This window comes from Apaloderma vittatum, unplaced genomic scaffold, assembly GCF_000703405.1.
Source record: "Apaloderma vittatum isolate BGI_N311 unplaced genomic scaffold, ASM70340v1 scaffold24183, whole genome shotgun sequence".
In the NCBI taxonomy this organism is placed as follows: Eukaryota; Metazoa; Chordata; class Aves; order Trogoniformes; family Trogonidae; genus Apaloderma; species Apaloderma vittatum.
Genome location: NW_009707823.1, coordinates 1 through 11,570, shown reverse-complemented (window position 1 = coordinate 11,570; position 11,570 = coordinate 1). Strand labels below are relative to the sequence as shown.

At 42.4% G+C, this 11,570-nt stretch overlaps 1 protein-coding gene across 1 annotated transcript; it reads right to left on the bottom strand.

Moving 5' to 3' along the window:
* Positions 1 to 593: 593 nt before the first annotated feature.
* SRPX (sushi-repeat containing protein, X-linked) lies at positions 594 to 11,479 on the bottom strand. Its single transcript, XM_009866355.1, has 7 exons — positions 11,356 to 11,479; positions 9,069 to 9,195; positions 6,983 to 7,104; positions 6,130 to 6,309; positions 5,571 to 5,704; positions 3,973 to 4,094; positions 594 to 1,145 (listed from the first exon to the last, which is right to left on the bottom strand). Exons 1-7 carry the CDS (start codon positions 11,477 to 11,479, stop codon positions 965 to 967), a joined length of 990 nt encoding a protein of 329 aa, XP_009864657.1. The 3' UTR covers positions 594 to 964.
* Positions 11,480 to 11,570: the final 91 nt, after the last annotated feature.

The window sequence follows — 11,570 nt, the reverse complement described above, 5'->3', positions numbered from 1 at the left end:
GCTACTTTCAACCCACTCAGAGCCCAGCTTGAATTTGTGCCTGGGATTAGCCCGAACCAGGTGAAGGACCTTGCATTTTGACTTGTTGAAGCTCATGCAGTTTGCACTGGCCCATTTCTCAAGCCTGTCAAGGTCCCTCTGGATGGCATCTCTTCCCTCAAGTGAGTCCACGGCACCACACAGCTTGGTGTTGTCGGCAAACTTACTGAGGGTGCACTCAGTGCCATCATCCATGTCGCTGACAAAGATGTTGAACAGCACTGGACCCAGAACAGACCCCTGAGGAACCCCACTTGTCACTGGTGTTCATGTGGACATCGAGCCATTGACCACAACGCTTTGAGTGCGACCATCCAGCCAGTTTTTTATCCACCGAGTGGTCCATCTGTCAAATCCGTGTCTCTCCATTTTAGAGACAAGGATGTCATGTGGGACAGTGTCAAACACCTTGCACAAGTCCAGGAAAATGACATCCGTTGCTTTTCCCATGTCAACAAGTGCCGTAGCTCTGTTGTTTGAAGAGGGATAGTTTGATTTAACTTTTGAATTAATCAACTTTTATCTCCAAGGGCGATTTTAGATAACTGTTTGTTTGCAAAACAATATTTTATTAATAAAAAGACTTATAAACAGTAAGAAAGAATCACCAATTTTACACTGAATGAAAAATCCAAAACAAACTCCCAGAAACATGCCTCAGCTCTTCACTCTCTGTACAAGAAATTCCACTGGGTAGTAATCCTATGTATACATTGATCTAAAGATGCTGAAAGTACAACAAAAGCATCATGCATACTTCTAGGCAGAGCAGCTACACAGTCTGACAGACTTAACAATACACACACACCCACAAAATCTGTACATCAGTGATGAAAAAAGCCATGCTTTGTGTAGCACCAAGGGGATAATTACGTGGCTTAAAAAAAAAAAATTCACTGACAACCGCAAGCCCTGCAATCCTGAATTAGGGACACGACTGACCGATTTCTGCTTGCAGTTTCATCTCTTCTTTTCTCAAGGGAAAATTGTCAATAAGTGCAAAGAGCTCAGCTGGTGTTGCTGGGAAAGGATAGCGTTCCTTGTCCATCCCGTGCTTGTCCATCACCACGATGTTGAAATTGTAATGGGGGATTCTCAGCAGCAGCCTGCAAAATAAGGAACTCATTTTGTTAAAGGCCCACCTGGGCACATCAGCCTAACAAATGGCACAACCAGCCTGCTGGGTCTAAGCAGAGGAAGGCAGGGATGGTCCAAGGGGCTCTGCAGGGTCTGCTTTGGTTCAGCTGTACGAACAAGAAGTCAGAGAGAGGGTGGGGGTCTGCACGTGCTGCAGGCTGCACCTCTGCGCTAGGAAAGGGTCAAGGTAACTGCACTCAGCTCTGTTTTCTTCTCAGACCTCTAACTGCAAGTATAGCACATGCTGTCACAAGAGAAAAAAGCAGAAGACCAAAAAAAGGTACTATATACATTGCCTCAAGAAAACCATTCTGATGGAGCTACAGTTATAAGTAGATTATTGCCTTTCTTGGCTGCCACATGGTATAAAACCACAATGAGAAAAACCAGGATAAAAATATTTCAGTCAGTTTTTCATCACTTCCTAATAGTAACCATCCACCTGGTGATAACTCCAATTTAGGAGAACAAAAGCCTCTGCTAATCATGGTGGAGTCTTTTCCTTCCAAGTGGAAAAATGGGTCACCTGAGCTCCCTTGGAGGTACAGCAGACACAAAAGTGTATCATTGGTGCTCTTTTAATCTTTTGCTTGAAGGAGTACTGAGCTTGAAGATCCTTAGACATGCACTCAGTCACCATCACTGGTGTGGGGAAAATAAATTCAGGCAGCTGTGAAAGAAAAGCTGCCATGAAAAAGAAGGTTTAGGGGTAATGCTGGTAAGATGCAAAGCATCAAAATTGACCTTCCTCATGCTTCTAACAAGTTGGAGTGCTTGAAGTGTCTTGTTGTCGCAATTAGGGAGCTTGGCTATTAAATCCAAACTAAAACAAAGTTTGAAGCTAAGTTACGGTAACAGGAAACTACATTCTTCTTAGGCCTCATCTTGCCTAAGGAAAGTGCTTACCTTCTAGAAATCCAAATGCTAACCTTCTGAGGTATCCAAAGTTTTAACTAGGGGACCTGTGCTCATTAGCTTACTGAATGTCAATTCTGGACAGCATCTCTCTACAAGATGTTTAAGGGTGCACTTCATTTTGATTTATGTACCTTCCAGAACTAGAATGCTATGATTCACACACTGCAGTAACAATAGAGGGGAAAAGAAAAAAAAAAATTTCACACAGAAGACTTTCACTGAGTGCAGGCAGGTCATACCATACCAGCTTCCAAAATGTAGCTCCATTAAGGGTTGGGGAGGGAGCAGGAAATGTAGGCATTATCAGAGCTTGTCATTTTCTACAGAGCCACAAGAAAACCATTTCAAATTTAGTAAAAGTACTTTTACTTTTCAGAGTAAAAGATGAGCTCTTTGTGCTCTCTCTTCCCTTTTGCAGAGAACAAATATGTTGGGGTTTTTTTTTCTTCAATCCATATAAACCTCTCTGTCTTGTCAGCATTTTTTGTTGTCCCCAATTAAAACCCACTCCATTTCTTTAAGGCACATCACAGAAGCAGCTGCCTAAAATGCTCCTGGACTTTCTTCCTAACTAACTAACTAAGTACTACTTCCCCTACCAATGAGGCCTTCACTTCTGGCTCCTGTAGTCCTTCTGTCCCCAGGAAATGCTGGCACTTCCAAGTGAAAAACGACTCCCTGCTAGTCTAAAAATCAAGTCAACACAGTTTAGGCACCTCAGTAAAACTGCTGAATGGTGTAGTCAGGCTGGGGAGGCTGAGATGATTTCCCCCTTTGAAATACTGCCCATCTATCTCACTTCTACATCTGGGACTTCGAAAAGCAACCACTACTTGCCCTTCTGGGCTGGCCACAGCCTCCAGCAGCGCTGCAGAGACCATGAGCTGTCGCTGCCATCTGGGGCTGCACTGGCCACTGCTCCAAGGCTGTCCTTGCAAAGCAACTGCAGCCTGTTCAGTGGCAGCAATCAGAAACATAGACCTATATCATATCAAAGGGATACACAGGGAGGTCACATGAATTCAAAAATTTGTGCAGTTTAGGCAAATGGGCAAGGAAAGCGTGGTGCTTGAAAGATTGGCATAGACATCAGCTTGTTTCACATGGTAACAGCCCTTTTAATGTGAAACAAACAGAAATCCATGCTCTTCATTTCGTAAATACCAAATGCTTGTGGATTTGCAGTAGCTACTGCACAGCGAGAGAGCAAATTAATCCTAAAACTCACATATCAACATCCACCTTCCAGCATCTAGCTATATTCAGTAGAGTAGAATATATAGAACCATAGAATGTGTTGGTGTTGGAAGGGACCTTCAGAGGTCATCTAGTCCAACTCCCCTGCAGTGAGCAGGGACATCTTCAACTAGATCAGGTGCTCAGAGCCCCATCCAGCCTGACCTTGAATGCCTCCAAGAATGGGACCTCTCCCACCTCTTTGGGTAACCTGTTGCAGTGTTTTACCACCCACACTGTAAAAATTTATTCCTTACATCCAGTCTAAATCTACCCTCTTTTAGTTTAAAACCATTACTCCTTGTCCTGTTGCAACAGGCCCTGCTAAAAAGATTGTCCCCATCTTTCTTATAGGTTCCCTTTAAGTATTGCAAGGCTGCAATAAGGTCTCCCTGGAGCCTTCTCCAGGCTGAACAGCCTCAACTCTCAGCCTGTCTTTGTAGGAGAGGTGCTCCAGCCATCTGATCATTTCTGTGGCCCTCCCCTGGACCTGCTCCAACAGGTCCACGTCCTTCTTGTGTTGGACGCTCCAGAACAGGATGCAGTATGTATATTTTGACAGAGTAAGATATGGGGAATTAAAAGCAATGCACCATATACAACTTAAGGTGCAAACACAGCAGTATTGAGAGCTTAATTTACCTGAGTTGCAGGGCAAGTGATGGAGGCAGCAGCTTTACACCTATTCTTCCTATCTGTGCTGGGAAGACACCGACCAATTCAACCACGGTAACATGCCGGAGATCTAAACCACACTGTGCTGGCTGGAAGGGTTAAAAAAAGAAAGAGTTGTGTTAGAGAGAACAGGAAGTTGTTTTGAGCAGCAGCGAGTGTTTGTAAAGAGTCTGATCTTATGTTAGTGAGATGGTTTCAATTGAAATAAGAGCATACTTTGAAAAGTCTCTAAATCTCACTGCAAAGAACTGCAGCCTCATGACTCCAGGGGATGTTAAATGACGGATTCTGAATTACTCAAGAAAAACAATGTACAGGGACCACCTAGAAGTATAAACTTGTCTTTGTAATGACATGAAAAGATGCCAGCATATTATGCAGAGTGCCACTAATCTAATTTGGCAATCAAAGCAAGGTATGTGAAATGGAAGTCAACTGCAGAAAGTTTTTTTTCATGCCAACCTGTTAGAACACTGTCAAGTAGTGGCAAAAGTACTATAGCCGTTATATTTAGTATTTTAAACTACTTCATTTTGATCAATATGCTAAATTTAATCTAATGCAGGAAAAGAAAAACATTTCCTTTTTTTAAAAAAATACAACTTTAACTTAAGCCCACAGTTAAAAACATCATCATGTTCATATCCCAATGACTATTCATACCAACTTTTGTTACAGCTGTGAGAAAAGAAACAAGATAGAAGCGCTTGCTGTGGTAAAAGAATACAGGACTGGCTCCTTTCCCTGGGGGACTCCCCTAAGTCTAGCAAGAACCCAAAATGACCATCAAGTTTACAACATGTAAGGAAAATTAGCCAAAATTTTCTTTTTTTTAAAAAAAAAAAACCAAACAACAAAAAAACCTATCTGCTGCTATCACCATCATGCTGGATGATTTCTGTGCTGGGTCCCTGGACCTTTGTTTGCCGGTGCTCTCATTTCATCTGAAGCTCTTCACACTTCCTTGCACTGAGGTGACAAAGTCTGTAAGCCTGGTTCATATGAACTGCAACTACTGAAGTCGTGGATGGTTTGGTTATTTCCCAGCTTCTTTAGGAGCTGGATTAGAGAATAATTACTGAGCATAAGTTAATGTTAAATTAATTTGGGCACAGTGGAGGAGGGTCAGAACTGCCTAGGATTCAGCGACTGGTCAGTCAGAGGCAGCATAATCCAGAACAGAGCTGAATGAGAGACTGAGGAGATGTTTAAACTCAAATCCATATAAAAAGGATTAATCATAGAATGGCCTAGGTTGGAAGGGACCTCAGAGATCGTTTAATCCAATCTCCCTGTCATGGGCAGGGACACTACCTCTCGACTAAACCAGGCAACACATGGGGACCAAGCAGGAATCGAACCTGCAACCTCAGTGTTGTCATTGTTGTCAGCACTGCGCTCAGCCCACTGAACTAACCTACTACTGCATCAGATGATCCTTGAGGGGCTGCAATATAACAGCTGAAGTCTGCAGATTTATATCAAACAGTGGCACCTGTCCTCTTGTGTCTTTCTTTAAATTAAAAAACAATAGTTACAAGAAAACCTCCAAACTGTGTTTTTACCTGCAGCATTCCCAACTGCATCCTGTAGAAAAAGTTGGCTGCGGTAGGAGTTGAAATAATTAGCAGTCTCCGCTTCTCATAAAATTGATCCAGAAGTGCAGCTGCAGTCCTCACATTCACATTAATATTCATGGCTAGAATTAATTTAAAAGTTATAGAGCATGCCGAAAACAAATCTATTTCTAAAAGCACAAACGGTTAGAACAAGAAATAATAATGAAGAAGCTATGGGTGAAGTACTGGCCTCACTGCAGCCAACAATTTTAAGCTGTTGTGGCTTGCAAGATGGATTGACTCCAGAATGTGAAGTTTTGTAGAGAGCTAAACCACGCTATCAGTGATGAGGAACCATCATCACCCTAGGAAAGAGCAGCCAAAGGCAGCAAAGGCTTCTGCTCTAAGTGCAAATTGGCAGAGGAGACAAAGACTTAAGTTTTTTCCTCTAGAGCATTAATGTTTGCAGCTGTATTCCATCCCACACCCCCTTCCCAAATTCTTACTTCCAGAAGACCCATTGCTCTGGCTGCCCTTCTGGTACAGTGGTGAAACACTCACTTACGCGCACAGGTTGGCTCCACTCCTGACCACCCCAAATTGTACTGGCACACTCTAGCTGGGCTTCCTTGCAGCTCATAGCCACCGATGCAGGAGAACTCGCAGGTCGCACCGTAGTTATTTCCATCACCTGAACACTTGATGTAGCCGTTATCTGGGGCATTTAATTTCACACAGCGCCTGACTTTAAACAAGAGGCAAAAAAAAAAAAAAGGCAGGGCGTGAACCATCCTGATTGTTACTAGGGTAGCACGGCCAGTAGAATACCAATTTAGAAGACATTTTCATGTTTCCTTTCTATATTATTAGTAATGTACTTAATAAACCCAGTCAAACAAACAAAAAAACCCCTCTGAGCTCTTATGTGAACAGAAATGATACAGATGTATAGGCATATGCATGTGGTTGTGGTAGCATGGTGACAAAAGGTCATGGGGCACAAGAGCTGAAGCTGAAACCTGTAGGTTTCTATATTTAACTCCAGATTTCAAGCTCTAGACCTGTGAAAGAGCAGCACTGCTTGACAAATGCAAGTCAGCTGAAAAAATTCCTTTGTATACCTGTTTCAGCAGCTCACAAGCTAAGTATCAGGGAGAAGCCAGACGGAGGGAAGGCGTGAGGGGCGGGGAGGCAGGGCTGATCAGTGAAGCTCTTCCCGGAGTGATGGCCACCCACCCTGCTGCAGGCCTGGCCCCCAGGGTCTTGATCAGGACAGTGTTCTCCCTTTCAGCATCAACACACAGTTTATATACACATATGTATGCAGACAAATATCGAAATGAGGACACTTCTCAAATTGCCTGCTAAGCCAGATGCAAAACAGTGACTGTAATTATAGGGTAAACCATCATTCTTACCTCTGACTTTAACAAGAAATTTGCAAGTGCCTTTGTTTTCAGCTCTGTCATACACAGTATAGTGGATTTTGTGGTCACCTTCTGGAAAATGTGACCCTGGTGGCAGACCTTTCAAAATAACACTAAAACAGGAGATAAAACAGAACAGATGTTCATAAATTCACCAGTATTTTCCTGCTGGCAATGCCGTAAGAGCCTGAAGAGTGATGCTTGTGGCATGCTAAGACTGTCTGGCTGCGCTGCATGACTGAAGACTGAGAGCAAGCACCTGAAAAAAAGCTGGGCAGCGGCAACCAGAGTATTTAAACTTGCTACCAACAGCCCACTCTGGAGTGGTCCAAAAGGGTCTCACCCTGCTGAAACAGTGGAGGCAGGGCCTGCTCCCTTCCTAAAAGACAATCCATACTGCAGCCAAGCATCATGCCATGCCTAAATTAACTTATGTAAGGAAAAGTCAAGATTGATCCACCCTCATTTTGTATCGTGAACAACCCACTGCTGGGGCTGCAGTGGAACCTGGAGCTGGTGAAGTGTAAAACTTCCAGCCTCTTAGAGTGGAGACCTACCCCACCCGGCTGCTCCACACCGGTACTATGCCAACAGTCACTTGTGAGTGTTCGTATGTTCAGAACTGTAACAGAAAGCGAGATTTATTTATTGTCACAGCAGAATGGTGCAGTGATCCACAGCAGCATTTTCACTTGGAACTTGCTCCTAATCCTGCAGATGCAGCAGGAGAATTCAGACATGTTATGCTCAGTACTGAAGCAGTGACACTGAGCACTCTTTCACGTAACAGAAAAGCTTATGGACTTAAGGGACTGCAGGATCTGGTGCTTTTAAGGAAAACACTGAATACTCTATCACAGTTCAGCAAGATTTTATAAAAAATAGATATGTGATTTATGGAAAAGTTTCCACAGATTCACCAGCTACCGTCTTTTGGGCTGAGAACAGTTACTCATATGACAACGTCCACATGGGATATTCCCCATTTTTTTTGTCCGTCAGGCTTCATCAAAAAGACTGGAATTTCTTTATTCTGACACTTTACAAAGTTCCTTTGTCAGGCTTAAAGTTTTTTTGCCATAGAATTGTTACATTAGAACTTAACAGCAATTGTTTTTATTTGTGCAATGAATTCTTTTTTTCTGATATTATTTAGATTACAGCAATAAGAAGGCAACTCTACTGTGTCTTTCAACATCTTTTTTGCATTCACATAAAACTGTAAACATCTTTAAGGGTACAATTTTGAGCTTTTGAACTTAACCAGTCCACTAATACAGCATTAGAACATGTAACTTGCTTACTGAAAGAAGCAATTTTCTATACTCTTACCATTACAATAATATAGATAGATTAACATAAATCCTGCATGATAAAGATGGGAAAATCAGAGAAAGGGATACTATCACAACTACACCTGGCTCTTCTGCAAAATGGGACTGTGTAACTATAAGAATTTGGCCAGGAAATTCTGAAGCAAGTATTAACATTTAAATCCAATATTTAAAGCTACCAAAGTTTCAAATGTGAAGCATTACTTTAAAGGTAATTGCAGGATGGTGGGACATCAGTAGTCAGCACCACTTCAGGAAGAAGCCTAAAGATGATTGGAGATACTGTTTTGTGACACAGTTCACCTTGTGTTTTTTAAGACAGTCATAACTGCCTCTGTTGCTACCACCAATGCACTATTGTCTCTTCATTTTTATGTATAAAAGGTAACTTGCTGTGAGAAAACTTGTTGACTACGAGACACACAAAGAAGCTTTGGAAAATTTCACAGGTAAAGTCAAAATGCTATTGTTGTTTATTCCATCAGCTCTAGAATAACCTCAAATCTGCTACCCAGGACCAGCAGTAGTAGAAGGCAGTTCCTGAACAACTCCCCTTGAAGCTGACGACTTTTTCAGTTAAACATGCAATTCGTTATGGGCCAGTGATGTGCAACAGCTCTAAATAAGCATCTTGGATTAACTAACGGCAAAGGGTGCCTGGCCACCCTTGGCTGCTGAGCTGCTAACCAGGAACCCCAGGAATAAAAAGGAGAAAACACAAGCATTTACAGATCTGCACCTACTCTGTCAGAATCCCGTCAGCAGTGTCCCGTCCCTCTGGGGTATCCCAGAACACTCGGGCCGTCAGCTTGTTGGGCTCCGCGGTTTTTTCCTTCACACTCGGGCACTGGATCCTTGGAGGTTCAGTATCTGTTGAAATAAACATCACAGAAATGGGCACCTGTGCATCTGTCACAGTTACGCATCTTCCTCACTAGCCACTGTAACCTGGGACCACCTTCAGCTGTGCTCCTCTACACTGGAGCTGTCCCACACAAGGCAGGTGCAGCCTGTACTTCCTCACCTTTTCGTGAGAAGAGGAAGAGATTACAATGATCAACAATCCCCCTGCAACGTTAACAAACTAATTAAAAAGTAGTTATCATAACTTTCTTTAGCTAGTCCCCAGTTAAAATGTGACGTCTAGAAATCGACTGCATTTTGCTTTGAATACTCAAGACTGTACCCAAGGAGCTTGACCCTTCTGTTTATCTGCTCTGCCTCTCTTTACTCATCTGTGCAGTGGTTACTGTTAAGAGCACTTGTGAAGCACACTGAATAGCTTTGCACGTCACTGTTAAGTTCTTATTTTTCCTGCAGCAATGGCAAAAAGAGATACAACGGAAGACTGATACAATTGTAATTTTGCAGAGAATTGCTGCTGCATGGCTGATGGAGGGCAAAGGCAATGCACAGCTACTCATCTTCCATTGGTTCCATTGCCAGTCTTGCCAGTACAGCAGAAACAGATGGGCAAGCCAAGTCCAAACACCATCACAATCATTAATTAAAAAAATAAAAATAAAACTACCTTTAATAGCTTAGCCTTGGGTTGTACTCAAAACAAAGTCTAAAACCACAGAGTCATACACCAGGCTTTAAAAATGAACACAGAGACAAGATTTGCTCTTTACCTACAAGCAGAAAATAATTCCTAGAGTGTTTCTTAAATTTAAAGGGTGGCAAGCCTTATATTTTCATTTGCAGGGCAAAGCGACAAAAAGTACAATCTGGATTTCTTTCAAAGAATAGCAATGAGAAAAGGCTTAGGTCCTTATAAAGCATCAAAAGCACAAAATATATGAAAAAAAATCATAGACCCTCATCCTAAAAGCAACACATAATGTTTTCTACCAGTCTAATGAGGGCGAGTGCAGCCCTGCTAATAGCCCCTTCAAATTTGCAATGGTAAGATTTAACTTTTGAGAGCTGGTTTATCTCTATTTCTTCAGTAAGATTTTTCCTTCAAACTCCCAATGTCACAGCTGTGTGAGGCACTTCCATAGGAAGAGCTCCTATCTTAATTTCACACAGGAGGGAGTGAGTGAGATACTTGCAAGTAAGTGTACCAAAGTTATTCAGAAAACATCAAGCATACTGCAAAGTGCCTTACACAAATGCTTTTTTTGTGAGGTTATTGGTAAACAAACAATGAAAAAATATATTTTCATACAGTATTGAAATGATATACCACTGATTTCTTTGTAGATCCTACTAGAAGGTGAAGCTAACAAAAGTGGGTTTTCACTGCAGGGAGTAGAGCAATCGCAAACCAACAGTAGAATTCTCTAATCAGCTTTTGAAGCTTCCTGTACATTATGAGAACACTTCACTAAGCATACATGAGGCACTTAGTTCTTCCTTACGGATCCTTTAACTTTCACTTTGTGAGTTCATTCACTCCTCCTTTCATCTACTTCAGTACGCTGATGAGCAGCATACTCAAGCATCCACTCCGGCTGCAGGGAGCACTTCGTCTCCTTTCCCTTAGAGTACTCTCCCATTATGTGCAAAAACCTGCGCTCACACCACACCACAGAGCTCTGCCTTCCTCTACAGAACTATGTTGCTCTCAATCACCCCCAGTGCAGCTGAATTAGGGTAGGAAATATCCCAGCCTCACCAAGGCTGCTTCTGGCTCTGCTTAGTTTACTGTGGCGATAGCTCACCACAGTGTGATGGATTAAATACATGAAACACTGGACTAAAACACAGAAAGGCATTTAAGGACTCAGTGTTTTAAGCCTTTAATTAACTAGAAACCTCGTTACGCCATTTAGTGCAGTGAAGCCTGGTTAGTACGAACCAGCTTGGACTTTTACATTATAAAGACAAACAACGCAGTTACTGTGGGAACCAACTCACAAAGCATCCAGGGGCCAGGCAGCCTTTCTTAGCTGGACTGAAAAATTCCTGGAAAAGATATTTTCTTTGGTTGTTTCAGCTGCCTCTTAGCATTCAACAGGCACTAAATGAACACCACCAGATTAACTCTGCTTTTAAATGGACCAAGAGAAAGCAGCTGTCTACCAAAGAGGCTCCTTAACTGCAGTGGCAACTCGGATGTGTTAAACCAAACAGCACTTAGGTCTTTTTCCTTGGGCCCTTGTACAAAGTTGCAGCCAATATACAGCTTCTTACACACTTTGGCCATGATTTCGCAGAAGGAAGACAGGTGTAAAAAAACCCAACCCATGTAAATGCAGAGAAGGTGACAAAAGAACATCCAGGCAAATGCACAAAGC

Bases quoted from the DNA above. Each gene is read 5' to 3' on its own strand.
- SRPX (XM_009866355.1), bottom strand. From the start codon at position 11,479: ATGGCCAAAGTGTGTAAGAAGCTGTATATTGGCTGCAACTTTGTACAA. The intron at 7,105-9,068 runs GTAGGTGCAGAT...CTCCTGTTTTAG, and splicing joins GCTGACGGGATTCTGACAGA to TGTTATTTTGAAAGGTCTGC. The intron at 5,705-6,129 runs GTAAGTGAGTGT...AATTAATTCTAG, and splicing joins AGTGGAGCCAACCTGTGCGC to CCATGAATATTAATGTGAAT.